The following is a 26,895-nucleotide window of genomic DNA, read 5'->3' as shown; positions in this document are numbered from 1 at the left end:
TTGTTGTTTTTACCTCCAATGTTGGCCTTTTTGATAGTGGAACCTATAACTAATAAAATGACTGAGGCATGATCTTTGTACCTGCTATTCCAGAATGCAGCCCTAATGGCGAGTGTCTAGGTAATTTATTTGGATTAAAAACAAAGTACAAACAAACAAAAAACACTCTAAACAAGCAGGCATCATGCTAACACCTCCTCCCAAGCAAAAGCTACTTATATTCCTCAGCTCGAGGTGTCAGTGACGGCATCAGGCATGTGGTAGAAAATGAAAGAGAGACGGATTTTCCAAATTTTTTTTAAGATTTTATTTATTTATTTGAGAGAGAGAGAATGAGTTAGAGAGAGAGAGCATGAGAGGGTCAGAGGGAGAAGCAGACTCCCTGCTCAGCAGGGAGCCCAATGTGGGACTTGATCCCGGGACTCCAGGATCATGACCTGAGCCGAAGGCAGTCGCTTAACCAACTGAGCCACCCAGGCGCCCCCCCGGGTTTTCCAAATTTTATCTTCATATCCTTTCTTTCCAAATGTAAGAATCCCAAACATTATTAATAACCTGAAAGTTTTAGAATCTGACTTTAAGAATGGTATTTCCATTTGCATTTACAGATTATAAATTTTAAGTACAGGAATGGCCCAGTGGGTGATTTATACCATGTCCTGATTTTTTTTTTTTTTTTAATAAAGAAGGCTCTCTTTTAAAAATGTCCTAGCCCTTGGTAAGTGGACCACAGATCTTGGGAAAAAGGAGACAAGAAGTTCTTTAAGGGGATTAAGAGGTACAAAGTTCCAATAAGTCATAGTGATAGAGAGCCCAGCATAGGGAATATAGTCTATAATATTGTAATAATGTTGTGTGGTATCAGAGGGTGACTACACTTATGGTGAGAATTACATAGTGTATATAATTGTGCAATGACTATGCTGTACGCCTAAGATAATAGTGTATGTCAACTATACTTCAATACAGAAAAAAAACTATTACGTATGGGGAATCTATAAGTGCTAAACTCTGCATTAAACATTTCCTTTTCCTTTTTTTTTCCCATATTTTATTGCCACAACAATTCTCCAAGGCTGGTCAGTAGCATCATTTTGCAAATGAGAAAAATGAAACTCCAAGAAGTTAAGAAATTCATTCATGAACACATACAGCTAATAACTGGTAACACCGGGATTTGAACTCAGGAATGTACAGTTCTAAAGTTCTATATATTTCCTATGATGTCACCTGAGAGTTGGACAATCATAATATTAAGACCGGGAGAGGACTTCCATCCAAATAGGAAAGGCAAGTGAAATGGAAAGAGAAAAAGGAGAAGAAATCACTATCTAAATCAATTTTTGGTTGTACACCATTTTACTGAAGCCCAATTATTTTTCTTATAGAAGTTTTAAAAGTTGAATTGAGATACAATTCATATGTCATAAAATTAACCCTTTTAAAGTATACAGTTGAATGTTTTTTGTATATTCACAAAGCTGTGCAATCATCACCACCAGTTCCAGAACACTTTCAGGCCCCCAAAACACTCCGTACCCATTAGCAGTCATTTCTTGCCCAGTTTTGATGAAGCGAAAATCTTCAAAATCTTTCTTCTAAAAATCCAATTTTCTTAGATGCTTTTGTCAAACAAAAATGGTTCCTAGTTATTTTTATAGATGAAAGAGAGAAGTTATAAAATAATCTAACATAACAGATGATTGATTTTGCTGTTGTTAAATATATTTTTATGTATGAAAACGATTATTAATGGAAGACTTTCCCAAAAGTTATCAATGTCAATAAATCCACCCCCCTCCCTGCCACTATCATCGTTACTACCGTGAATTTAGCACTTACTCTCTGGTAAGCACTATATTGAGATACTCCATTTCATTTAATTTTGACAACATCCTGTTAAATAGTTGTTAGTACCCACACCATTGCACAAACAAGAAAAATTGAAGTTTGGAGAAGTGAAGGCACCTATTAAGTGTCACGGTTGAGAAGTAAACCCAGGTCTAGTTTGATTTGAAAGCACAGGTCTTAACCACTGAGCTTTCCACCAAGTGAGAGGAAATGGTCAAAAGAAAATACAGATCTAAAATGAAACTAACATTTGAATCCGAATGGAAAATTTACATCAGCCCAGGATGCTGAAGAAGGTTGCCTGGTGCTAGTTCCTGGAAGCTTTATCCCAATGATTTACATACCCATACAATTGGATACTTACTGTGTACACTTGCATAAAGGTCCTTCCTTTGTTTGATAATTACCAGAAATGGAAACAGTTGCAAAGTCGGGAAGCACAAAACCTTTCAGGTTGGTACTATGGAAACCTCTTCTCCTAGGTCTTTGTCTGCTCATCTTCCAGGATCATTATGCTAGACTGGTCAGGGGAAGAGTTCAAAACACTTCTCTTCTCCTGGCTTGAATTTCTTTCTGCTACTATCAGACCTTTATTTTATCATACCTGAAACCATCTGGCATATGTGTCATTGATTTTCAGGAAAGACACAATAGGTGTTGCTTTTGTATAAAACAGCCACGGGTGGTTCTAATACATTTGATTAAGGATTATCTGCAGATGAATTTTGTAGTTAACTCAGTTTTGAAAGAAGCAGAATCTTCTGCTATTCTGCAACTCGTCAGTTCAGTAGCTATTTGTTGGCCATTTCCTATGTTTGAACAGCGTCTGTGTATGGAGGAGGTAGTGGTGGTATTTCATGATGAATGAACCTCAGAAAGGGAATAACCTCATGAAAGGGAATAAAGTGTGTGTGTGTGTGTGTGTGTGTGTGTGTGAGAGAGAGAGAGAGAGAGAGAGAGAGAGAGAGAGAGAGAGGGAGGGAGATGAGATAAATATAAATCATATGACCAACTGTGATACAAGGCAGGATGTGATTAGTTCCTCAACCTCTCCTGTTCTTCCAACTAGATTAACCCCCACCCCTTTAGACACTATAGCACTGTGCACTTCTCTCCTTCTTCCACTTATCACAGTTGCAACTGTTTGTGTGATTATTTGGTTGAATTTTCAACAGTACTTTGGTTCCCTTGTAACTCTATCAGCATAAGACTATATATAATACAAATCGGAGGTAAGTATGTGAATGTTCTATGCTAAGAAATATGCATGGGTGAGCTTCAAAGGGGAGTATCTAACCTAGTTAGGGAAAGGTTCTTGGTGGAGATGACACTGGACCCGATATTTGAAAGATGGTTTTGTACTCACTGGGAGAAGAAAGAAGACAGGTTGTTCAGGCAAGGGGAATAGCATGTGTAAAGACATAAACATGTGAAACCGCATGTCTCATGGATATGGAGTTAAGTTCATATAGAGAGATGGAAGGTAAGACACATCATCAGGCATCTTTGGACTGAACTTAAATTGTTGACTTATCTTGAATGTTATGGAAAGTTTCTAGAGAGAAAATCCTTCAGGGGTTTGAATTTTGTGTGATTATTTTGGCAGTGTGGAGGCTGAATTGAAGATAGCTGGACTGTCTTTCATAAGTGTGTTATAATAATCAGGCAGGAAAGGATGAAGGCCTGAAAGAAGGCAGAAACAAAAGGGATGGATGTGAAAGCAGTTAAGGAAACAGTATCTCTTAACAGTCTCTGGCTGATTGGAGATGGGTTAGCAAGAGGAGTCTAGGCTGGCTCACAGGTGTTTGAATTTGGAAGCTGTATAGAAGATGTAGTCTTCTATGAAAATGTGGAGCTTAACAGGTTGGGGAGAAAGAGATATGTCTAGTCATGAATTTGGTTTTTTTTGGAAGTATCTGTGACACATTTAAGTGGAGCTTTCCAGGAAAGCTTAGAAATATGTAAGAAGGCTATGGAGGGATCTTGTTAGGAGACTCACATATACACACACACAAGAGTCATCAAGAAATGTAGTCCGTAAGATTTGCCCAAGAAAAGGAAAGAGAGGGAAAGATTAGAAGCTGCAACCCTGGGAAACGGTAATACCGGGGGGTTGGGCAGAAAGAAAACTGAAGTTAAATAGAGAAGCAAAAGAAAAACCAAGAGGAAAATGGTGTCTTTGAAGAAAAGGAGGAAGAGTTTCATGACATAGAGAGTGACCAATCATTTTCACACATATAATTACAGTTTTAGGTATAGTTAGGACAAAACGTGTCCATTGAATCTGGAATAACCTAGTTTATGGTGACTTTGTAAGAACCTAAGTGGGGTTATGTGGGCAAAAGGCAGCATTCAGCAGGTTCAGGGAAGGATAAAAAAAATGATAAAGTGGATATAATACATGTGGACTCCTCTTGAAGGTGTTTGCCAGTTTAAGGAAGGAGACAATGAAAGGATAGAAAAATAATGCACAGTCAAGTGGGATTTGGAAAATTCTGTATGAGACTCTTACCTGGAATGTGGGAATGGTATTCTTGGCCTTAAATTGTTTTCTGCATAGGCACAAAAATACGCATATGTATATTTGTGAATATATTTGTGTGTATAAAAAGCAGCTTAAAGGGGGCTAAAATATTCATTCTCCAAATTACCACATATTCATCAAATCTGCAGTATGACTCTAGGCAATGGCTCTAGTTAGCTTTTGTCTCCTCCCCCACCCCTGACCACAGATCCATGACTACTTGTATCAGGTGAAAACTCACCATTACGGGAGTCAGCCTGAGCCTTGAGCTAAGTCTCTCTCTCATGCCCTTTTCTGGAGGTTGACAATAGTAAAAACCTTGTGTTTTGCTATAAAGGCAATCCTTATTTTCATTGTTGTCAGGTCTTTAAATGAATGGCTGCCCTTGACTTCTGGAAAGCAGACAATTTGCAGAAAGAAAAATCAATTTCCAAAGAAGGGAAAATTGCCCTGAAATCATTTCTATGTATTTTATAAAACGTTTGATTCTTACACTGCCATACCCAGGATCCACAGCACAGTGTTTTGTAAAGAATATTGGACTGGGAGGCAGTGTCCTGAGTTTGAGTCACAGTTCTGTCCCTGGGAGTCATGTAACTTTAGGCAAAACCACTGTCCTGTTTTTGTCTTCTTTTCTGTTACAGGATGGGGCTAGATAAAACCTATCATCTATCACCACTTACATTGAAATTTTATTCCCTTAAACACTAAACGGAGTCATTCCACAAATTAATTTCCTTTTCCTCACTGTCTTCCGGAAGAACTCTATTCTTGACAAATGTCACTACATTGTCTTTGTAGTTTCCACAGGCCACTATCCGTATCATCTGTATGGCTATCTGTTCTTCCCCATGCCCACTAGTGAGGTCACTGTGGGTAGTAGTTATCTTTACAATATGAAGTATATGCTCGATAAATGTATGTCGAATAGAAATGAATTTTTAAAAAGATTTATTCATTTATTTGAGACACAGAGTGTGCACAAGCAGGGGGAGGGGCAGAGGGAGAGGGAGAAGCAGACTCCCCACTAAGCAGGGAGCCTGATGTGGGGCTCGATCCCAGGACCCTGGGATCATGACCTGAGCTGAAGGCAGACGCTTAACCGACTGAGCCACCCAGGTGCCCCGGAAATGAATGTTTTTACTCATGTAGCAGGTAGACTTAATATCTACTATAAAGTTTAATGAGATTTTTCATTGGAGGGGATAGTTAATGTGAAAACTAAAAGGGGTTGGTTGAGTACTGCTGGAGTTAATGGGGGTCTCTATTATTGTTTTCGTGTCCTTGAAACTCAAGATTGTTGAAATTTCACGAGGGCATGAAGAAATCAAATACAGCTTATATCACTTATAGTGTAATAACTATTTTTTCCCCAAGACCTCATTTTAAAACATGGGTCTATAAATTTAAAATAAGAATAAGAATAATATATCAGATTTATGGCACTTTGGCTTTTCTTATTTTTTATCTCATGTACTGCTTTATCTTGGAGGATAAGGCTCATGATACCTAAACACTTTTTGGTACCAGCATTCTATTGGTAAGCACTGAGAAGGAATGATTCTGATTTAAGTCTTTGGACTCTCTGGGCATCTGACTCATTAGTGATTTGAAAATGACCTTTCTAGTTTTAGCGTATCTCCCTCAGTTTGTATTTTTGTATTTTAATCAGGGTTAGTAATAAATAAATTTTTAAAGATTTTATTTATTTATTTGACAGAGAGAGACACAGTGAGAGAGGGAACACAAGCGGGGGGAGTGGGAGAGGGAGAAGCAGGCTTCCCGCTGAGCAGGGAGCCCGATGCGGGGCTCGATCCCAGGACCTTGGGATCATGACCTGAGCCGAAGGCAGACGCCTAACGACTGAGCCACCCAGGCGCCCCAGTAATAAATAATCTTTTAATCAAAGCAGAATTTATATATTTAACTTTATTTAATATATTACTTATTTTGAAGAGGTAATGTAGACACATAGTACCAAGTTTTAGAAGTACAAAATAAGCTGCAGTCTCCCTCTCTCCCCTGTTACCAGCATCCTAATCTTCCTCCCTAACACTATAGCTGATGCCAGTTTCTTGTATCCTCTTTCAGGAAGGGTTCACGAGTTTATAAACATACATGTCTGCACATTTTTTCTCTCCCATACAAATTGTAGAATACTCTAATATTCTTTCATATGTTTGTTAAATTTAGTAATAAATTTCAAAGATCTGCCCATTTTAATACATATGGAGTTGCTACATTTTTAAATTTAAAACATTTTATTATTTTTTTATGTTATGTTAATCACCATACATTACATCCTTAGTTTTTGATGTCGTGTTCCATGATTCATTATTTGCGTATAACACCCAGTGCTCCAGGCGTAACGTACCCTCTTTAATACCCATCACCAGGCTAACCCATCTTCCCACCCACCTCCCCTCTAGAACCCTCAGTTTGTTTTTCAGAGTCCATTGTCTCTCGTGGTTCATCTCCCCCTCCGATTCCCCCCCTTCATTCTTCCCCTCCTGCTATCTTCTTCTTCTGTTGTATCACAGATCTGTACCTCTGAAACAAATAAAACATCATATGCTACATTTTTTTAAATTGCAGAACTTTCCTTTGTAGGGCTGTGCCAAAATTGAATTAGTTCCCTATTGATGGATTAGTATCATTAATATCAAATAGCATTAGCAACAGTGTTGTATCGGTATCTTGTGTGGTTGTCACTGGTTGTACCCTGTGCAACTCTATCTGGATGTTAATATCTAGAAAAGGTATTTGGGAGAAGTGGCTTTTTTAAATTTCAAAAGATAGAGACAAATAGCCATCCATCAAGGCAATCAATGTGTACTCTTACCAAGAATTTAAAATTTCCATTTCCTTTACATTCTCTCTAGTACATTGGGTTAGCAAACATTTTCATCCTTGACATTTGAATAATTGAGAAATGGTACTTTATTGATATATTTTGTAGTTGTCTTATTAAATTGTGTGACTTTCCACATGTTTAAAATTGAATTAAATCTCATGTGTATTTCATAACCTTACTCTAAATTCTTTGTGGGGTATTGTGTTTTAATTTAATTTAATGTACAGTTTTCCTAGATGGAAAATCCACAAAAACCATGCCCCTTTTATTTTACTTTATCAATATTTAATAGACATTAATATTTAATATTAATTTCATTCAATAAATATGTAGTAAATAAATTATTACATGTTCTAGGCATTAAAGATATTAAAAAATGAAAGTTATAGATACCTACATTTATAGATAAAGGGGCTTATAATCTCTTAGAGAAGATATATATGTGGAGGCAAAATAAAGTAAATTTTATGGTAGAGGAACTATAGTGGTGTTCAGGAAAAATTTCCCTGAGAGAACACTGTGGCATTTGTGGTGGGTCTGAAAGAATGTGTGGGATTTTTAGGGTTAGAGAAGTGTTCAGGTGATGGGAGTGAGAATACCCATTTGGAACTGTGCCCTTGTTTTGGTATTGAGTTTTGATTAATAAGCAAACGGTACTTTCTTGAAATTTCCCAGTATTAACTATCTTGGATTGACTGGTTCTCACAATAAACAACTCATACTTGGCTATGATAAGGTAGAAATATTTTCCTTCTCTGTGACTCAGATAGCTCATCTTTAAAGTTTTCTTATAGATGACGAACTCTGCATTTATTCAAAACAACTTGTTAAAGAGTTGTTAGAAGAAAATGGAAAATGTCTGACTGTAGCAGCAAATCTTGAAGTATTATTTATTTGAAGATGGGCTCCGTGTGTGGGAAGGTTGGGAGAAAATACCTGGAAGTCTTAATCATTAATCTGATCTCAGCTGGTTTTATCAGGAAAGTACTGCAAAAGTAATATTATTCATGGCCTGTTGAGTCTGGTAAGACAAGATGTATCTATGGTGAGTGCCCTGTAACTAATAGTGATGTGATGGGACATAGGCCAGGGGTGGAGGTAAATAGAGTCTGAATTCTGGGTGTTCTTTTCCAAACAGAGTCTATTCTTTAGTGGAGGTGGTACCTATTCAGTGTGGCTAGAAAGTAAAGTAGCGGGATTTATTAAGCATTGGACATTGTGTATTTCAATGAGAGTTATCTCCTTCAGTTCAGCTCAAGTTTCTTAATCTATATGAAGGTTTTTCTAACTGCTTACTTCTTACCCTCAGAAGACAGAATGAACTATCCCTTCTTTGTAACTTTACTGAAATCTGCAGTGCTACCACTACTGCAAAGCTATGTTATACTTATGTTTTATATATCTCCCTTCCTTTACTAGCATTTTAGGGCAGGGAGTTAATTTTAGTTTCTAAATATTTGTGGGGAGGATGGATGGATGAGTGAATGAATGGGTTAAAAGTTGTCAGGAAACTTTACCCTGTTTTCCCAATGACAACGACTTTGTTTTGAATTCCTACCTCATCATGTTTTTCAACATTTTTAAAAAATTTAATTTAATATAATTAGTTTAATTTCAATGCCCTCCTGGTAGTAAATATTGGTCTTTGAAAAGTGGATTTTTTTCCCAATGGGAAAATAACCGGAACAGGCAATTCCTCACAAAAATATAAGCTCTCAAAAAAAAAAAAAATCGAACATCCTCATAATTAGAGACATGCAAATTAAGACAACATTGCAAACAAACTGACAAAAAGAAAAAAAGGAGGACAATATGCATTCTGTTGATGAGGCTGTGGGGAAACTGGCACTCTCATATATCCCTGGTAGGAATTCAAATTCATGAAAGCCTTTTGAAGGGAAACGTGGCAACACCAAACAAAACTACCTGTACGCTTACTTTTTGACTGAGCATTCCCATTCCTAAGAATCATATTGTTGTAAACAAATGATCATGGGAAAAAAGAGAGGAAAACCAAGAAACAAACTCTTAACCATAGAGGACAAACTGATGGTTGCCAGAGGAAGGTGGGTGGGAGGATGGGTTAAATGGGTGATGGGGAATAAGGAGGGCACTTGTGATGAGCGCTGGGTGATGTATGGAAGTGCTGAATCACTGAATTGTATACCTGAAACTAATATTACACTGTATGTTAACTAACTGGAATTTAAATAAAAACTAAAAAAAAAATCACATTGTTACAAGACTCTACCCTCCAACAATATGGATATATGCACATATTTATTGCAGTCTTGTTTGTAATAGCAATGTTAGAAATAATCTAAAGGTCACTATATAGGAAAGTATCTGCTCGGTTGTGCAAAAGCATAGAGAAGATAAACCAGAAATTAAAGGGACCAGTTACCTATAGGGGATGGGTGGGAAAGGAGTGGAAAGAATGGGGAATGAGAACAGGACAAGACAGGAGAGGAGGGATGAGAGAGTGATACGTATTGGAGCATACTTTTTTGGTAAAGTTTTGGCTCTTAGAACCATACCAATGTTTTACATATTCAAATAAGAAAGAAATAATTAAAGTTAATTAATTTTGATTAAGTAATTAAAATCAGCCAGCATGGAATACAAGCAATAACAAATGAACTTAACTGGATTATAAATGAATGACTAACCCATACTGAAAAGGATGAGGAAGAAAAGAACTAACCTACGTCACTTTGGGAAATAATTTTTTTTTTTAATGTATGAAAGTTGTTTATTTTTTTTAAAGTAAACCAACTAAAATACTTTTCTTCCTGAAAATAAAAACATTCTCCTTGAAGAAAACCAGAAAAATATAATCACAAAGCAGAAAGTAAAAATTACATTTATTTCAGATATGCAGAGATCTCTCCTATTTGCTGTCCAGCATGTTTCCCTCAAGTCTTTTTTTTTCTTTTCTTTTTTTAGTTCAAGTGTAGTTGACACACAATATTATATTACTTCCAGGTGTACAACATAGTGATTCAACAATTCTATGCATTACACAGTGCTCACCAAGGTAAGTGTAGTCACCATCTGTTGGCATATGATGTTATTACAACATTATTTTTTTTTGTGGGGCTGTTTTTAAAAAATTTTTTAATTTAACTCAATTTAGTTATCATATAGTGTATTATTAGTTTCAGGGGTAGAATTTAATGATTCATCAGTTGCATATAACACCCAGTACTCATTACCTCAAGTGCCCTTCTTAATGCCTATCATCCAAATACCCCATCCCCCCACCTACCTCCCCTCCAGCAACCCTCAATTTGTTCCCTATAGTTAAGAATCTCTTATGGTTTGCCTCCCTCTCTGTTTTTATCTTATTTTATTTTTCCTTCCCTTCCCCTATATTCATCTGTTTTGTTTCTTAAATTCCACATATGAGTGAAATCATATGGTATTTGTCTTTCCCTGACTGACTTGTTTCATTTATCATAATATCCTCTAGTTCCATCCATGTTATTGCAAATGGAAAGATTTCATTCTTTTTGATGGTGGAGTGATATTCCATTGTGTATATATACCACATCTTCTTGATCCATTAATCTGTCGATGGACATCTGGGCTCTTTCCATATTTTCACTATTGCAGACATTACTGCTATAAACATTGGGGCACATGTGCCCCTCTGAATCATATTTTTGTATTTTTTGGATAAATACCTAGTAGTGCAATAGCTGAGACATAGGGTAGTTCTATTTTTAACTTTTTGAGGAACTTCCATACTGTTTTCCAGAGTGGCTGCACCAGTTTGCATTCCCACCAACTGTATAAGACGGTTTCCCTTTCTCTGCATCCTTGCCAACATCTGTTGTTTCCTGAGTTAATTTTAGCCATTCTGACCAGTGTGAGGTGGTATCTCATTGTGGTTTTGATTTGTATGAAAATAATATTTTGACTGGATACTGTAAGGTTAAAGATAAAACAACTGTACATAAATACTGTACTCTGGTTATGATCCATTTCTCACCAAGTATTGGTTAGGAATTCTATAACTACTTTAAGTGTATTCTAGGATTGAATAAATAAGTGAATATATTATAAGCCAGGTTTTTCATGGTCAGAAAAAGAAATTACTAATAAGGAAAGGGCAAAGAATAAAACAAAACTTGTGTTTGATTGGAATCATTGGTATTAGTGATTGTTATCTCTGTCTCTCTCTGTCCTATCTCTATCTCTGTACCTATCTGTAGATATCTGCCTATTATATAATGACATATAGATGCACCTACATATACATAGATCCACATACAGATACATATAGACATCTCCATTCATTTATAGAGAGGTAGATATTTCAACAAATAGGATGTATGAGTATGTGTGGGTTTGTACATATATATAGTTCCTAGCTCTTTCCACCAAGAGAGCCTGGGAGCAATGACATGCCAGTAACAATAGCACATTTACCACCGAGATTTTGGTCCCTAAATACTATTCTTCAATAAGAAGAACTAGGACTCATTAGAAAATTAGATGATTCCAGAGCTGGGGCAGGAAAAGTAAAAGATAAACCTGGAACATCTTGTGGTGCCAGAAAATTAAGGAATTGTTCAGCAAAAGGACACAAGAGCCAACCAGAAGGACCTCCCAATGGCTAAAGCTGGGACAACTGGAGCCACAAAATAATAATAGTATTGGATTATGACCCATAGAATAAATATCCGTGAGGCCACACTGACATAAATAAGTAATAGAGTAAATAAATAAGTGAAGGAGAAGGTACAACTCCTATAGAAGAATTCCCATTATTATAGAAGGAATGAGGAAAATACAAAGTCACTAATAGGAAAACAGCACAATGATAATTGCTACAAGCAAGATCTACCAAATGATGCTAAAATCAATGGATGAAAGTGTGAGGAGAAACAGGATACTAACATAGCCTCAAAGTTGCTTCTCAAGAGATTTATCAACTAGTGACACCTGGGTGGATCAGTTGGTTAAGCATCCCACTTTTGATTTTGGCTCAGGTCATCATCTCAGGGGTGTGAGATTGAACCCCGAGTCAGACGGACTCTTTGTTGGGTGTGGAGCCTGCTTAAGATTCTCTCTCTCTCTCTCTCTCTCTCTCTCTGCTCCTCCCCCCCAAAAAGAGATTTATCAAGCATAAATGAAAAAAAAGTAACTTTATAGTATAAAGACTTAGCAGCCACTACCTTAACCAAGTCATCGATACTGTATCATTAGTTGACATCATGCAACGATGCACTAAGAAGGAAAGAACATGGCTAATGTGGCTTTCTTGCCAAAATGAATAGCCTTATAGGAATCATTAGGAAGTATCAGTCAAACCCAAATTGAATGAAATTCCACAAAATATTTGTATAATATTAATTAGAAGTGTCAAAGTCCTGAAAGGCAAGAAGAGGCTGAGAGACTGTCATAAATGGAGGGAGACTAAGAAGACACATTAAATGCAAAATGGATCCAAGTTGAATCCTGGAACAGAAAAAGGGTATTAAGGAAAAACAAAACAAAACAAAGCACCTGGTGAAATTTCAAAATTTTGCAGTTTATTTTTTTTAAGGATTTTATTTATTTATTTGAGAGAGAGAGAGAGAATGAGAGATAGAGAGCACGAGAGGGAAGAGGGTCAGAGGGAGAAGCAGACTCCCTGCTGAGCAGGGAGCCCAATGTGGGACTCGATCCCAGGACTCCAGGATCATGACCTGAGCCGAAGGCAGTCACTTAACCAACTGAGCCACCCAGGCGCCTCTGCAGTTTATTTAATAGCATGGTACCAGTGTGAGTTTACTAGCTGTGATAATTGTACACTGGTTATGTGGGTTATTAACATTAAAAGAAGTTGGGTGAAGAGTATACAGGAACTCAACTATTTTGCAACTTTTTTAGAAGTCTAAATTTATTTCAAAATAAAAGTTTGGAGAAGAAATAAAAAAGAGCAAGAGGAAGAAGATAATACAAATAAAAACCCAATGTATGTGATCTTGTAAAAATAGTTAAAAGTTATTTGGATGATGTATGTTATTAGTAAGCTAGCTGCTAGTGACTGGTTTTGCCACATTATCTAGTAAAGTTGGTTCTAACAAGAAAATACCATATACTAGGTGGCTTATATGACAAACATTTATTTCTCACAGTTCTGGAGGCTGGTAAGGTCACCACCATATCTGCTGTCCAGTGAAGCCCTACAACCTATCTCACAGATGGCTGTCTTCTCACTATGTCCTTACCTAGTGAAAGGGGAGAGGGAGCTCCCCAAGGTCTATTTTATAAGGGCACGAATCCCATGCATGAGGGTAAAGCCTCCCCAAACCTTCCATTTCCCAATACCTTGGGGGTTAGGATTTCAACATATGAATTTAGGGGGTGGGGATGAAAACATTTAGTCTATGGTATTGCTTATCAAAATTGGATTTGGAGATATTTCTAAGACATGAGATACAGGCCTGGTTTTTACCCTGGCAGTTAGGGGACTGTACATAGAACACAGAACAAAGATACTATGTTAGCTATCTATACTGGTCTTTATCTTTTACTTTTTTGTGTTGGTTTTTCTGTGAAAATAAAATTGCTTTCCATTCAAAAGACATTTTGCCATTAATATACTCATTAAGATTTTGGGGCCCGGCAAAATTCTGAATATGTTATTACTGATTCAAGGTAGGCTTCCAAGCGGATAAATATACTGATTAATTACACAGCTGATGCCAAGAGCCAATAGATTCCTACTTAATATGAACAAAAAATATCTCAGATAAATCACCACTTAAAAATCTCAGAACTACCTCATACAATTATGAACTCCTACAAACTGTGAGTAAATAACTACAGAAAGGAAAAATTTAGATACTAAGAATTTAAACAAGTTCACCTATCATTGTGTATCAGATTTTCCAATCCTCAGAAAGTGATAAATTGTTTCATTTTGAAACCACACTGGTGAGTCACTTGCCAGAGTTGGCCCAAAATCAATAAGAAAATAGAAAGAATGCCGAACTTTAAAAATCTTATTAGAAGCAGATAACATAATTTAAAATTTGGTCATTGTGTAATAATATATCTTGAATTTAAAAATAAAAATATAATTGCAAGTAAAAATTTGATTTGGGCTTATGTCATAATACATAGCAGAAAATTTAACAGGTTTCCTTACCCTAAAATGTGCCACTTTCCTACCATCCATTGTGCTCCTGGCTACTATTCTTTGTGTTGTTTTGTCCTGTTTTGGGATGTTATGGTACTTGTAGAAATGAGTTCTCCTTAAGTACTTCCCAAGATACATTAGGAAGACTATATCTATGTGCCTAACAGGAACTTGATATCCCCTTAGGAGATGCTTTAACAAGCATGTACATTGAAGTCCTTATAAGGGGAAGAAACTTAATTTTTTTTAAAACTAAGTCTCAGTAATACAACTCTAGTGATCCATTCCCTTTTATACCTACTTTGATCAATGTCCATAATATATAATAGGAAAATATTTTGCATTAAAATGTTACATGCTTTCTTTGGTTTCATCTGAGCTCATCTGAGAGTTCTGTAATAGATGAAAAATCTATAAACCCGATCCCAAGTTTTTTTTTTTTTTTTCAAATACTGTGATGATCCATTTTCTTTGTGATGCATATGCTTCACGGTAAGAATCGCTGTGACTGCCATTTAAACAAGATAGCAGCAGGCCATTTGAATATTAATTGTAATATTAATTGTAACAGAGTTGGCTTTCCTGTCTTGCTTTCTAAGAGTTTGCAATTCTACTGAGGAGAGGGAAGATTCACAAGTAAACTCTTCTCATAATCAAATAGAAGAGCCACTATGTTAGACCATTTAAGGAGCACCTAGAACCGAGGGCATTTGATGATAGAACCTGGTCTTACAAAGATAATAAAATATCCAAAGCACTTTCATATGTTTTACCTCAGAATCCTTGCAATAGCCTTGTCAGGAAGATAGAGAGGCTCATAATAAATATGAAAATTGCTGCTCCAGAGGTCATGTGTGTTTTAAAATCACACACGATCCTGCTCACTCTGCTCAAGTTCCTTGTGGGAACCAAGGCCTTATCCTATTCCTTTGCTACATTTCAAGGAATAGCATTTCTGTCAAAGTAAAGAAACCACTCTAGGCACTGGGTTCCAGAACAGGAGAGCTCTACCGGAAAACTCTCTGCCTCTGCTTGCAGCATGAAGAGCTATTTTTAGATGTTTTCTTTTTGCTAATTGCCTCTCCCTCCATGGGGAATTTCTATGGGCAGAATCCCCAGATGAGCCAAGTTCCTCACTAATTCCCTAAGAAACCGGGAAAGACAAAGGCCACAGCCCAGGTTGCCTGGGCCTTGGAACCTCCCCAGTGATCACAGTTCCGTGGCTTTAGCAAGATCATCAAGGACCTGGGAGTCCACAGAGCTTTGGTGATCCCACTGAACAACAGGGTTTAGAGGCAACTAGAAGGAAGGCCTGAATGTATCTCCTTGAGTCTTGCAACCACTCCAAATAACCTTGCCCGGAGCTCAATTCTGAAAGGAGTTTAGAGAATGTGGAGCCAGCAGTGGCTGTGGGCTCAAAAGGCCCTCCAGATTATCTGGCTTTCTTCTACTATCTTTGAGAAGAAAAAGGAAGAGACTTCTGAATGAGTATTTCTCCAAGGAACTTCAACCTTAAGCTTCAACCTTTAGGGAACATCACAGGAACTGTGAAGGTTTAGCCTAGAGAAAGGAAAGAAGAAAGGGATGAAGAAAACCATTTTCACTCCTTTGCAGGAGGTAACTAGCTAGTGGCCTTGGGGCAATGGGTGGAAAGAAAATGAACTTAAGTTTTTGGCTCAATGTCAGGGTAAACCTTCTAACAGGATTTGTGCAGTGAACTGTCTGGGGAGCTGGTTGTTCTCTATGACCTGAACTATTCAAGCAGAAATGCTCACATTGGTGTGCACACTGGTGTTCGTTGAAAAGTGAAAGTTATCAAAAACCCTACAGGTCAGGGGCTAAGTAATAATAACTGCTAACACTATTACAGCACTTTATATCAAGTTTTCCTTTTTTTTAATCTTCAACAAGGTAGGTGCTATTATTAACTCTCTTATTGATGAGGAAATTGAGGCAGAGAGGTTAAATAATTTGTTCAAGGTCACACAGCTAGTGGGAATTTGAACATGGGCTGCTTGTGTCCAGCATCTGTGTTTTTAACCACTTGCTGTATCGCTGTCCTCTAAGGTCTCTTCTTGCCCTGAGATTCCAGATAGAGTGGAGTCTGGTCCCATGGTCAGCATTCCTTGTATGCTTCAAACACAAGGCTTCCAAAAGGGCATTGATGGCCTCTGAGAATGAATACACAAACAAACAAAGCCAAGAGGTTGCTGACAGAAGAAAAAAAATAGAGACCTGTAGACCCACAGGGAAGCTCACTCACTGGTCATCTTTGGGGCCAGTTGGCAGAAACAACCTGCCGGAATATCGCACCAGAGCAAAGTGCTTTTGTTTTCAGATTTCCCGCCTCACCTGCCTCTCCGTCCCCACCTGCGGCCTTCCCTTCCTTCTGGCCTCCCTCTACCCCCTCCGCACCCCCCCCCCCCAGCCCCCTCGTCCCTCGCAGCCCCTGCCTCCGCACTGCACCTGTGCTAAGCTTTTTCAGGAGACTGGAAGCCAAGGAGCAATCAGGAAGTTGCTAGTTCTCTATTCCACACCCTCTTCCCGGCTCTGAGCCCAGAGTGGTATGTGACTTACCCAAGGTCACAGAGCCCTGATCGGAAAATCCAGGTGTCCAGACTCCCACATCCGCCCTGCGCCTAGGCACACCTTCGCTCTCTTGGCCCGCACCCAAGAGCTTTCTTTATTCCACATCCCCGCCTCTCCAGCCCCACCCCCCTCCCCGGTTCCCTGGAGTCGCTTCTGACGCTCCGCAGCCTCCAGGGTCCAGCCCTTCCTGCGGGCGCTTCTCTTCCGCCGTCTTCCCACGCCGGAGTCGCCCTCGGCAGGCGCGCAGCCCGCGGGAGCGCTCCCTTCCGGGCTAGCTCGGCCGGGCCCCGCGGAGCTCTTCTCGGCGCCCCGAAGCCTTGCACGGCGGGGACACTGAGGCGGGAGGGCGCCGCGAGCTCACCGCCAGACCTAGAGGGCCAGGGCCGGCTCGGGACCCCGTCCTCGTCCCTCCGGGCGCGGGCCCCTGCAAAGGGGCACCGACCCACGGCGACGTCCCTCGCGTGGCCCGTCCACTCACCCTCCCGCCCGCAGCCCTGCCGCTTCCTTCGCGAAGTCCCAAAGAGACGTTCGAGCTTACTGGGGTGTGGCCGCGCCGCCGGCTCCCCCGGGGCTGCCCCCAGCGGAGCGGCACTTCCTCCTCTCCTCCTGCCCGGCCGCGGCGCACGCCGCGCTCCTACCCCGCGCGCGGCTCCCTGTCCACCTGGGACGCGCCCACCATGGACTCGGGACCCGGCTGCCGAAGACAGGCCGCCTTTTGGTTGGACAATTAGCGGAGGTGGGCGGGGAGTTGACGAACCCCACACACGCGCCTCTCCATGAAGATTCTTGAGCTTTCTTTGAAGAAAGGAGTGCATATGCTGCAGTGTCTCTGTGGAAGGAGCCTGAGGTCCAGCAACAGCCTAAGTGGTGAGAAAATGTTCTTTCCTCAGACCCGAAGGCTGCAGATGCCCCCATACACCCACCCCTTCCTCCCCCTGGCTCCCTGCGCCTCCCTCCCCTCCTTTATTCTGCTCTGTCAGTGGTAGAAGGAAGGCGTTTCCCCATTGGGGCGAGAGAATGGCCCCGCCGCCGATTCTGTCTTTGGGGGGGGGGTGTTTGTGTGTTTGTTTGTTTGTTTTTTCATTTTTTCCCTAATCCTTGAAGTCATTTGCGCTTTGTAGAACGCTCTAGCTCTCTAGCGCCTGAACTGGAATCGCTGGTCTCTCCGAGGGCTGCTTATCAAGTGACCTGCTTTCGCACTTCTTCGCGGCTCTCTCCTTGTGACTTGTGAGGGTGGCGTGCGACTTGGAGTTGCTCAGTGTCTCCTCTTGAGAAGTTGCTGGTGCGTTCGGCAGGAGAGGGGACTTTTAAACAGGTGGCTGGCGAGTCAGGTATCTTTTATTTTTCTTGCTTGGTCAGAGAAGTAGACTTCTGGCCCTCGTCGGAGAATAGCTTTGCCCTGGAGATCAAGCATTTTCTGTCCTCGGTGCTGAAACAGGAGAGTCCCAATGAGCCCTGGGTTTAACCAACCAGGTCCCTCAAAAGGCCCAGTGAGGGAAAGAAAGAAAATCAGACCCTTTTAGTGACCTGCGAGTTTAAAAATTTAAATGAAAAAAATACTAAACTAAAATCAAGTAAGTAAAATTCTTTTCTGCTGAAGCCGTATGCGGTGCTGTTTCACCACTTCGTGTTGTGCATCTCTCTTTTTTTAAGGTGTAAGTATCCTTTAAAGTGATTGTGTCTATTAACCTTGCAAGTGCCAATCCAATTTTTGTGTCTTTTGGTTTTCTCTCTACAAAATGGGGGTGTGAGGAGAGAGGAGAGGTGCCCCTATTATTTCTAAGTAAGTGTCTCTTTGTCAACTAATTTTTTTTGTCCATAAATTGCACGTAACTTTAATAATCAATATTTTAACGATATTATAATAGGTTTCATGTTTAAAACTTCATATACTATTCTGGGGGATCTGATTCATTTGGTTACATACCTATTTTCACCCTGTTCTAGAGCTATGAAGAATATATCTGGAAAGATTAGAATATATATAGATTTCATTCATTTTTTTCTAAAACTTTGACTTTCTGATTACTCACCACTCTAAATGAAAAGTAGAACTATTTAAAAAACTAATTAGGTAATTTAACTATATGTGAAATACAAGAATACACTTTTGAAATAAATCAGCAATGAGATCTTTCATTTTTACTTTTGTTCAATTCATAAGATTATTTACACGGTCCTTTTTTTGCCACCATATTTATAAGTGCTAAAAGATATCCAACTGCTCTATTCTAGATTAATATGTTTGATGTTGAGGTTTTGTATTTTGAAAATACATATCTCAGAGAGCCATTTGAGATGTATGTTGATATTATTTCAATTTTCCTTGTCTACATTAAATAAAACATGAATATATTGCAAATTGGATATATGTTTCCTAGATGTGGGAAAAGTTTAAGTATGTACGGTGTGTAATAAAGATAGGGCTCTACCTCATGTAAAATTAGGTAACACATTAATTTATATGCAGAGTCAGTCTCTCATATAATAACAAATCCAAATAGAAGTTATAACATATGTGATGGGGAAGCATAGGTTGTTGCAAAATCATGGGACTTAGAGTCAGAAGACCTAGTTATAAAGGAGTCTCAATAAAATTACTAAGAATCTTTTAAATTCAGTGTTTTTATCTGAAAAAAAGTGGAAATAATAGCTCTAGCCTGGTTCTTATATCTTATTTAATCCTAGATTTAACATGTAATCCCTTGAAAACTGTTGTACTTTATTTTTATATATGCTTTTTTATTTAGTGTGTCAGTCGGTATTTTAGAGGATGATCACTCTAGGGGAATTCTTGTAAAATGGTGTGGTCACAAGTAGTGAAGATGAAGGTTCCCTCATACCCTTTCACAGCCAGAGGTATTATACAGAATTACTAAGAGATTATTTCTGGGCACTACATTGCCTTTGTTTGATTGTGGCCTTCCTTAGCTTATGATCTTGGATAACATACATGACCTTGCTGTTCCTTAATTTATTCAAACATGTTGATTGCTATGGTAATAGTACTTACCTAATACGCTGTGGTAAAGATGAAATGAATTGGTAATAGCTAAAGATACTTTGAGTTCTAACTATTTACCAGGCATCAGTCTAAGAACTTTGAGTCTTCCATATATAATGTGCTCAGTATATTTTAGATATTATTATTATTATTGTGTTCCATTTTAACATGATTTCATTCATGTGACTTGTACCATTAGCATGACATCACAGCAATTTTGTGTGAAATGTTGTTATTCCCAGTGTGTGAATACAAAATGAGGTGAAGACATCAGATACATTGTTGTGGAGCAAATTTTTAAGAATAGAACTGGAATGCCCAATTTTAATTTTTTTCAACTTACCTAAAGAGAAATATAATAATATTTTGAACTGTGTTAGAATGTTATACCAGCTGCTTCTTCCCCATTATTTTACAGTTGAGGGAAATAAGGGCTACGGGGGAGAAGTGAATAATTGTTTTAAGAAGTTGAGATTCTTCTAATGGATTGCTAAATTTTTGTAATTGGTAAGCATTTCAATATTTTCTTTAGGTTTTATTAAATAAATGGAGTTAAACAAATGCCAAATATCACTAACTTTTGAGCTTCTTAGTATAAATAAAATGTTTTATTGTTCCTGTCTTTCCTCTACAATATCAAATATTAATATCTTATCTAATTTATCCATTATATTAGTCTATAAATCCTTTGTATTTCTGTGGAATAGAGATAGCATGAGCTATCAAATAGAAAACAATCTCGGGGCACCTGGGTGGCTCAGTTGGTTAAGAGGCTGACCTACTCTTCATTTCTGCTCACATCATGATCTCAGGGTCCTGGGATGGAGCCCCATGTCAGCTCCCCATTCAGTGCGGAGTCTGCTTGAGATTTTTTCTCTCTCTCTCCCTCTGCTTCTCCTCCTGCCTGCCTCTGTTCTCTCTCTCTCTCTCCCAAATAAATAAATAAATCTTAAAAAAAAATCTAGGACAAGGTTAAGTGGGTTGTTTATGGCTATTTCCTGGTATCTTATGATCCTCTTTCTTTTTTTTTCCCATATCTCAAAATGAATTTTTTTTTTATGCATGTGGAGCCTATCTACTGAAAGAAAGTTAAGAAGTTTAAAATTCTAAACAATTCTCCTCAGAGTATATGACCCTTCTACTAACCTGGAAAATGCTAAGTTCTTGGTTCAAAGGGAGAGTGAAGCAAGTTCATTTTTCTCTAGATTTGGGACCTTTACAAAGAAACATAACTTGAAGAGTAGAGATTAAAACAATAGCTTTAATGATTGCTCCCTTTCCTCTCCAGATCTAGCTGTCAGGAAAGCAGAAGCATTTCTATTAAAGAAGGGTGTTAAGGTTATAGGTTTCTCATCACTTTGGTAGGAAAGACCAGTAAAAGAGGGATTCTTTTCCTAACACCCAGGCTCTGGGAAAGTTGCCATAGATACTAAACTGACAGAGGATGACAGTACTTTTGGTAGTGGGTCCCTACAATAGTAGTAACATAAGTGTGCATGCCTCTGTGTGTGCATACGTGTACAAGGAGAGAGGGGAAGCACTGTGCTTGTCTTATCACCCTAAGTGATTCCAGAAAACCAGCCATTGTGCTCTCTTCCTTCTGTGTACAGTTATAACCCTCCTGTGATATTCAGTCAATTGGGGGTTGCTCGGCCTGGTAGCATGGAGGATTACCAAATGTCTAGAGATTGACTTGTACAATCACATCAAGTTGCCTTGATGTGGCCTTGAAACACTCCAGGCCAAAATAATTTATCAATCTTAATGAACACACACAACTAAAACCCAGTCACACTCTTACTTTCAAGTACCCAGAACTACCATCTAAATTAAAATTGCCAACTTATAGTCAGTTTGCATCAGCTAGTGTGTGCCTAAGGGATTTAGGCTTTACCTACTCTACAAGATAGTCAAGTGATCCAAGAAAGAATTTGGTTGCAAACTGGTTATTGCTTTAAGCCCATTTCCCAGGAAGGGATCCTCTACAAAGATAGCATTACACAGTTGTTTTCAACTCCTCTCTGCTTTACTTCTTTTTTTTTTTTTAAGATTTTATTTATTTATTTGACAGAGAGAGAGACAGTGAGAGAGGGAACACAAACAGGGGGAGTGGGAGAGGGAGAAGCAGGCTTCCCACTGAGCAGAGAGCCTGATGTGGGCCTCAATCTCGAGACCCTGGGATCAGGACCTGAGCTGAAGGCCAGACACTTAACGACTGAGCCACCCAGGCGTCCCTCTGTTTTACTTCTGAGTGTAGAGTCCTTTAATCTCTTTTCTTTTTCTTCAAGGATGTAAGTAACATTCCCAAATTGGGACAAATGAAAATAAAGTATTTATAAATTGAGGATATTTTAGATTCAAATTCAATCTTCAGACATCCATTTCATCAAAAAGCAAATGACAAAATTTACCTTTTGAAACCTTATACTCAGTTGTTTCCATCATTTTAATTTTGAAACATGGGTGATTTCATTGTGTAACTGCCTTCATTTATCTAATCTTGGAAAACTTCATTAAAGAATAATGGATGATTTATACATGGCAATTATCTTTGTTGTAGACTCTTTCTTTGAGCTGCTTTTATGTCATAATCTTAAAATTCTTCACTATTTCAGTGTTGCTCCAGTGGCTAAAATGAGTAAGAATTATGTAACACACAAAGTATCTATCACTTTCTTATGACTTTCATTTTCAAAGGGATTTTTATTGTTTTACATGAGATTTTCAGTGTTAATGTCAGAAAATTCAAGTTAGTTCTTGTTATTAATTCGTTACTTACTTTTAAAAAGCAATTTGCTAAGTGCCTACCATGTGCAAATATAGTAGGTGTTACCACTTTTCACCGAGTATTTTGGGTTTTCCTCTTGGGCACATTGTAGGATGGCATTACCCCATTCCCTTGAGATTAGGTGTGGCCATGTGACTTGCATGAGCAAAAGAAATATGGGCAGAAGTGACAATGTGGAAGCTCTAACAGCCAGAGCACAACTCACCTCAGGTTCTTACCTTCTGATGATGTTCACAGTAGTGGTTGCTCCATCAGCCTCTGTCCCTGAGTATCTGTAATAAATAGAGCCCTACTATGTGACCTATGATGGACAGTTAGCAGAAATGAGAAGTTGAAGTCTTTTAATAAGTAGCTTAGATTTTTAAGACTTATTGTGATCTGGCCTATCCTGATTGATATAGTAGGGCAGAACAGTTTAAAATAATACAATTTAATTGGTAGATTATTGGACTCTGTTTAAGGTTCTTTCCAGCCAAACCCTTCAGTTTCTCTATGACCTCATCTGTAGGATATAACCAATAGATGTATTGGTTTTCTTTTGAAATCTTTGAGTAATTAGTTTAGCATCCCAAGGTATGTGGTTTTGTCATCCTTCTTCTTATAAGTTAGCGTGTCTGGAGCCTAGCAGGTCCTTGTTTCTTAAATGATATTTATCTTTCCCCCCAAAATAAGAATGAAGTAATGAAGTTTCACTGATGTTTGAGAATATTCTTTCAAAGTTGTAATTTAATTTCAAGGGTCCTAAGAATGCCAGTGCTCCTTTTCTATATACCCTGAAATGTAGAAACTACCTTTTGATGCCCTCAAGCATATCCTGAAAAGGGAGACCTAGCTACAATACCTGAAAAACAGAGACAACATGGCAGCTCGCATCTCTACTGCAGTTTTGCCAGACAAGGAGAAATGCAAATAAAATTGTTTCTCTTCTCCCATCTTATCAACTGAGAGCTGTGTGCATGGGGAAAAACCAGGGCAGTACCCTATGGTGAAGAGATTGGACTGAATGCTCTCATCTGGGGCAGGGACCAGCAATCCATTTGCCTGGCTCCAGGTTAAGTACAGCAAAAGAGACGAGGGAAGCCAGACTTTTTCCAAAGCCCAGGATACTTGAGTCATGCCAACTAGCCCTTTTTTTTTTTTAATTTTATTTATTTATTTGACAGAGAGAGACACAGTGAGAGAGGGAACACAAGCAGCGGGAGTGGGAGAAGGAGAAGCAGCCTTCCCACAGAGCAGGGAGCCTGATGCGGGGCTCTATCCCAGGACCCCCGGATCATGACCTGAGCAGAAGGCAGATGCTTAAGGACTGAGCCACACAGGCGCCCCGCCAACTAGCCCTTGACGGTTGTTTACCCCCCCTTCCTTCTGCATCTTAGGATAGAAAGTTAAACATGTCTATGACTTCAGGGGTTACCCTTTTTCAATTTAGCAAACATTCCTTAAGGACTGACTGCATGCATAATTCTGTGTTAAGCACTGGAGACCCAGTAAGATGAAGTATATAAATACACAAGGAAGAAGTATGCTACTAGGCAGGATATGATATGTGCCCAAAGTGGGGTACCAGGGAGCCTCAGTCTGTTTCAGTTTAGCAACCTCTTATCTGAGTTAACGCTCTATGGTAAAATCACTGCACGGAAGGAAAAATTAATTCTGCTCAGGATTCATGTTAATCTCCCTGAACTTGAAAAGCATTTAGAAGTTCAAAATGTAGTACTGACATGGGGCAGGTGGGGGCTCTAATGGAAAGGAGTAGTATTTCTGGATATTTTGCCAGAAGAATGTGTTCATATAAAAATAAGCTACAGATATAATAAAAGCATTTTTTTCCAAAAGTAATCACCCTACAACTCAATTCAAGCCTACCCAGCCTTGTTCATATTCAGATATCCTGCCGAGTTATCTATGTTATGTATCTCCTCTGTCCCTACTTCACCATGAATCCATTTATTTGCAGCCTGGTACAATACACCAGCTTCTAAGAAAGCAAGTTCTCTTCTCTGGTATCAGAGATAGAAAGGGACATCCAGGGAGTACTTATGGATCTATTTTTTCAGTTTCTATGGAATATTTTAGAATGATGAAGTTTTCTTTTGTACTACTTAGTGTATGAAATTGCTATCTTTAGGTCATCTTATTCTCATTGTATAATGTTAGGAATGCCATGTCCGAATATTTCTTCTAAGCCATTAAATGTTGCGGGGCATTTGCATTTCCTAGGGTGCCAATCAGAAAGATGCTGTGAATCTGCCAAGACAATCTCTCTTGCTGTAATGATCTCTCTTGTTGATACATAAGCTTCTAGTACTGTCCTACCCCCTCCACTCATTACTGTTTATAGAAACGATAGCATTGCAGTTGGTGTCACTGATTGCTTACGTTGCTGCTTCAATGAAGCCAGCTGGGATTCGATTGCATGGTCTTTAAATAAAACTTAGTGGCACAAAATGAATCTCTTTTTTGAGGGGAGGGGTGTCGTTGCTAGCTGGATGGTTCTCAAAAGCACTAATTATTTGCTTGACTTGGAGCAACTTGAGAATCCGTGAATCGCCATGTTGGCTCAGTATCTGACCTTGGCACTAAGGAACTTGTGAGTAGATAGCATAGTTCAAATCTGTATGAAGCCACTTTCAAAATGATAGTGTTGAACTCCTTGCCCACAATCTGTTGTAGCATTCAGTATGTAACTCATTGACTGGAGATAGTTCATGTAGCTACCCAAAGGCGGAAGCCAGAAGATTAATTGAGATCATGAATTCCAGGCAACAGTGTTCTGTGACATTCTGGTGACAGACCTGTATTCACAGACAGCATGAGGATGACCTGGAAGTGGTGAGAGAGAGAAAAGTTGGTGCTGCATTTTCTAAAACTGCCACAGTAAGAAAATGGAGGATATCAATAATGACTTTTGGCCTTTTGGCTCCCAAACTTCACTATATGTGAGGCAGGATTCTTCTTTATAGTTATACAGATTAGGAAACTAAGACTTATCCAGGTGAAGATTTATATGTCTCTATATATTTATTTATTTTCTCTCTTATGTGATTGTGTGTATGTGTCTATTTATGTGACTGCATGTGTGTGTGTGTGTGTGTATCTTTGATTAAATGCATCCCAAATAGTTAATGTCAATTACCTTTAGGGAGTTTGATGGTATACACTTGTTTTATGCATTACATATTTCTATATTATTTGAATTCTGAAAATGTGTTCCTTTTATAATAAAAGTAGTGGTATTTATTTCAGATTATAGAGTTTCCTGCTCACAGCAATAACCTTTGAAAATGTAAAATCTCAAAAAAAGAAGAAAATCAAAACCACAACCCCAGTATAATCCCTTCCATTCTATTTGTGTGAATTTTTAAAACAAAAGTTATCACATGAGAATTATATGCTTTGTTTCTTCTCCTGTGATCTTAAACAATTACTCTAAATATGGAAATAGATACTCATATTGAAATATTTGGAAAATACATTTTTTTCCCAGAAGGAATTATAAGAAGCTGTTAATAGTGGTTAGTTGGGAAGAGAAACTCTTGGGGAAGTAAAAAAGGAGGCTTCTTTTTTAGCTTTGTGTGTTTCTGTATTGTTTCTAATGATTTGTACATATATATACAAATATATATATATGTAGGATATAGCTGGATGGGAAATTGTGGACCATTTGTTTTTTTCTTTTTCTTTTTTACTTATCTTTATTAAAAATACTAATAGATATGCCATTTTACAAAATATTCTTCTAAACATGATTTTAAATTATTTTATTGAATGACATCACATGTCTGTGCTACAATTATCTATTTACCTGCTGTTGTTGGACATTTACATTACATCCATTTTTCTATGCCTTTAAATTTTATCATTTAATTTTTTTGACAAATACCCTTATGCAGAGATCTTTGTGTGTGGTGGGCTTAGGAGATGGTATTCATAATAATTCTTCCTTCTTCTCCTTCTTGTTACCTCCTTTCTTAATCTTAAATTCAAAACAATTGAAAAAATAGACCAAGTTATCAAACAGATAGCTATTAAACATATCTGCTTTCTTACTGGATTGCTGGAGTACTTACTGGCTTAGAGATTGGTCAAAATTGGATTTAATACCTTTCCCCCCCAAAACTAAATCTTGAAATGCAACTCACCAGAGGGA

At 38.4% G+C, this 26,895-nt stretch overlaps 1 protein-coding gene across 2 annotated transcripts in view; it reads left to right on the top strand.

The window, feature by feature from the left end:
* FGF12 (fibroblast growth factor 12) overlaps positions 1-26,895 on the top strand; it is a 565,776-nt gene that overhangs the window by 167,466 nt on the left and 371,415 nt on the right. Inside the window, exon 1 of one of the 2 annotated variants that reach the window (XM_027587165.2) lies at positions 17,709-17,820. The exons of the other annotated variant lie outside the window; for it this stretch is intronic. Within the exon in view, the coding sequence (XP_027442966.1) occupies positions 17,730-17,820 (91 nt within the window). The 5' untranslated portion in view covers positions 17,709-17,729. Of the gene's footprint in view, positions 1-17,708; positions 17,821-26,895 lie in introns of those variants that run through there. 2 annotated transcript variants of the gene reach the window in all.

Source organism: Zalophus californianus, chromosome 1 (genome assembly GCF_009762305.2).
Source record: "Zalophus californianus isolate mZalCal1 chromosome 1, mZalCal1.pri.v2, whole genome shotgun sequence".
NCBI classification, from domain to species: Eukaryota; Metazoa; Chordata; class Mammalia; order Carnivora; family Otariidae; genus Zalophus; species Zalophus californianus.
The sequence above is the reverse complement of the archived record's forward strand: the minus strand, read 5'-3'. Positions and strand labels throughout refer to the sequence as shown.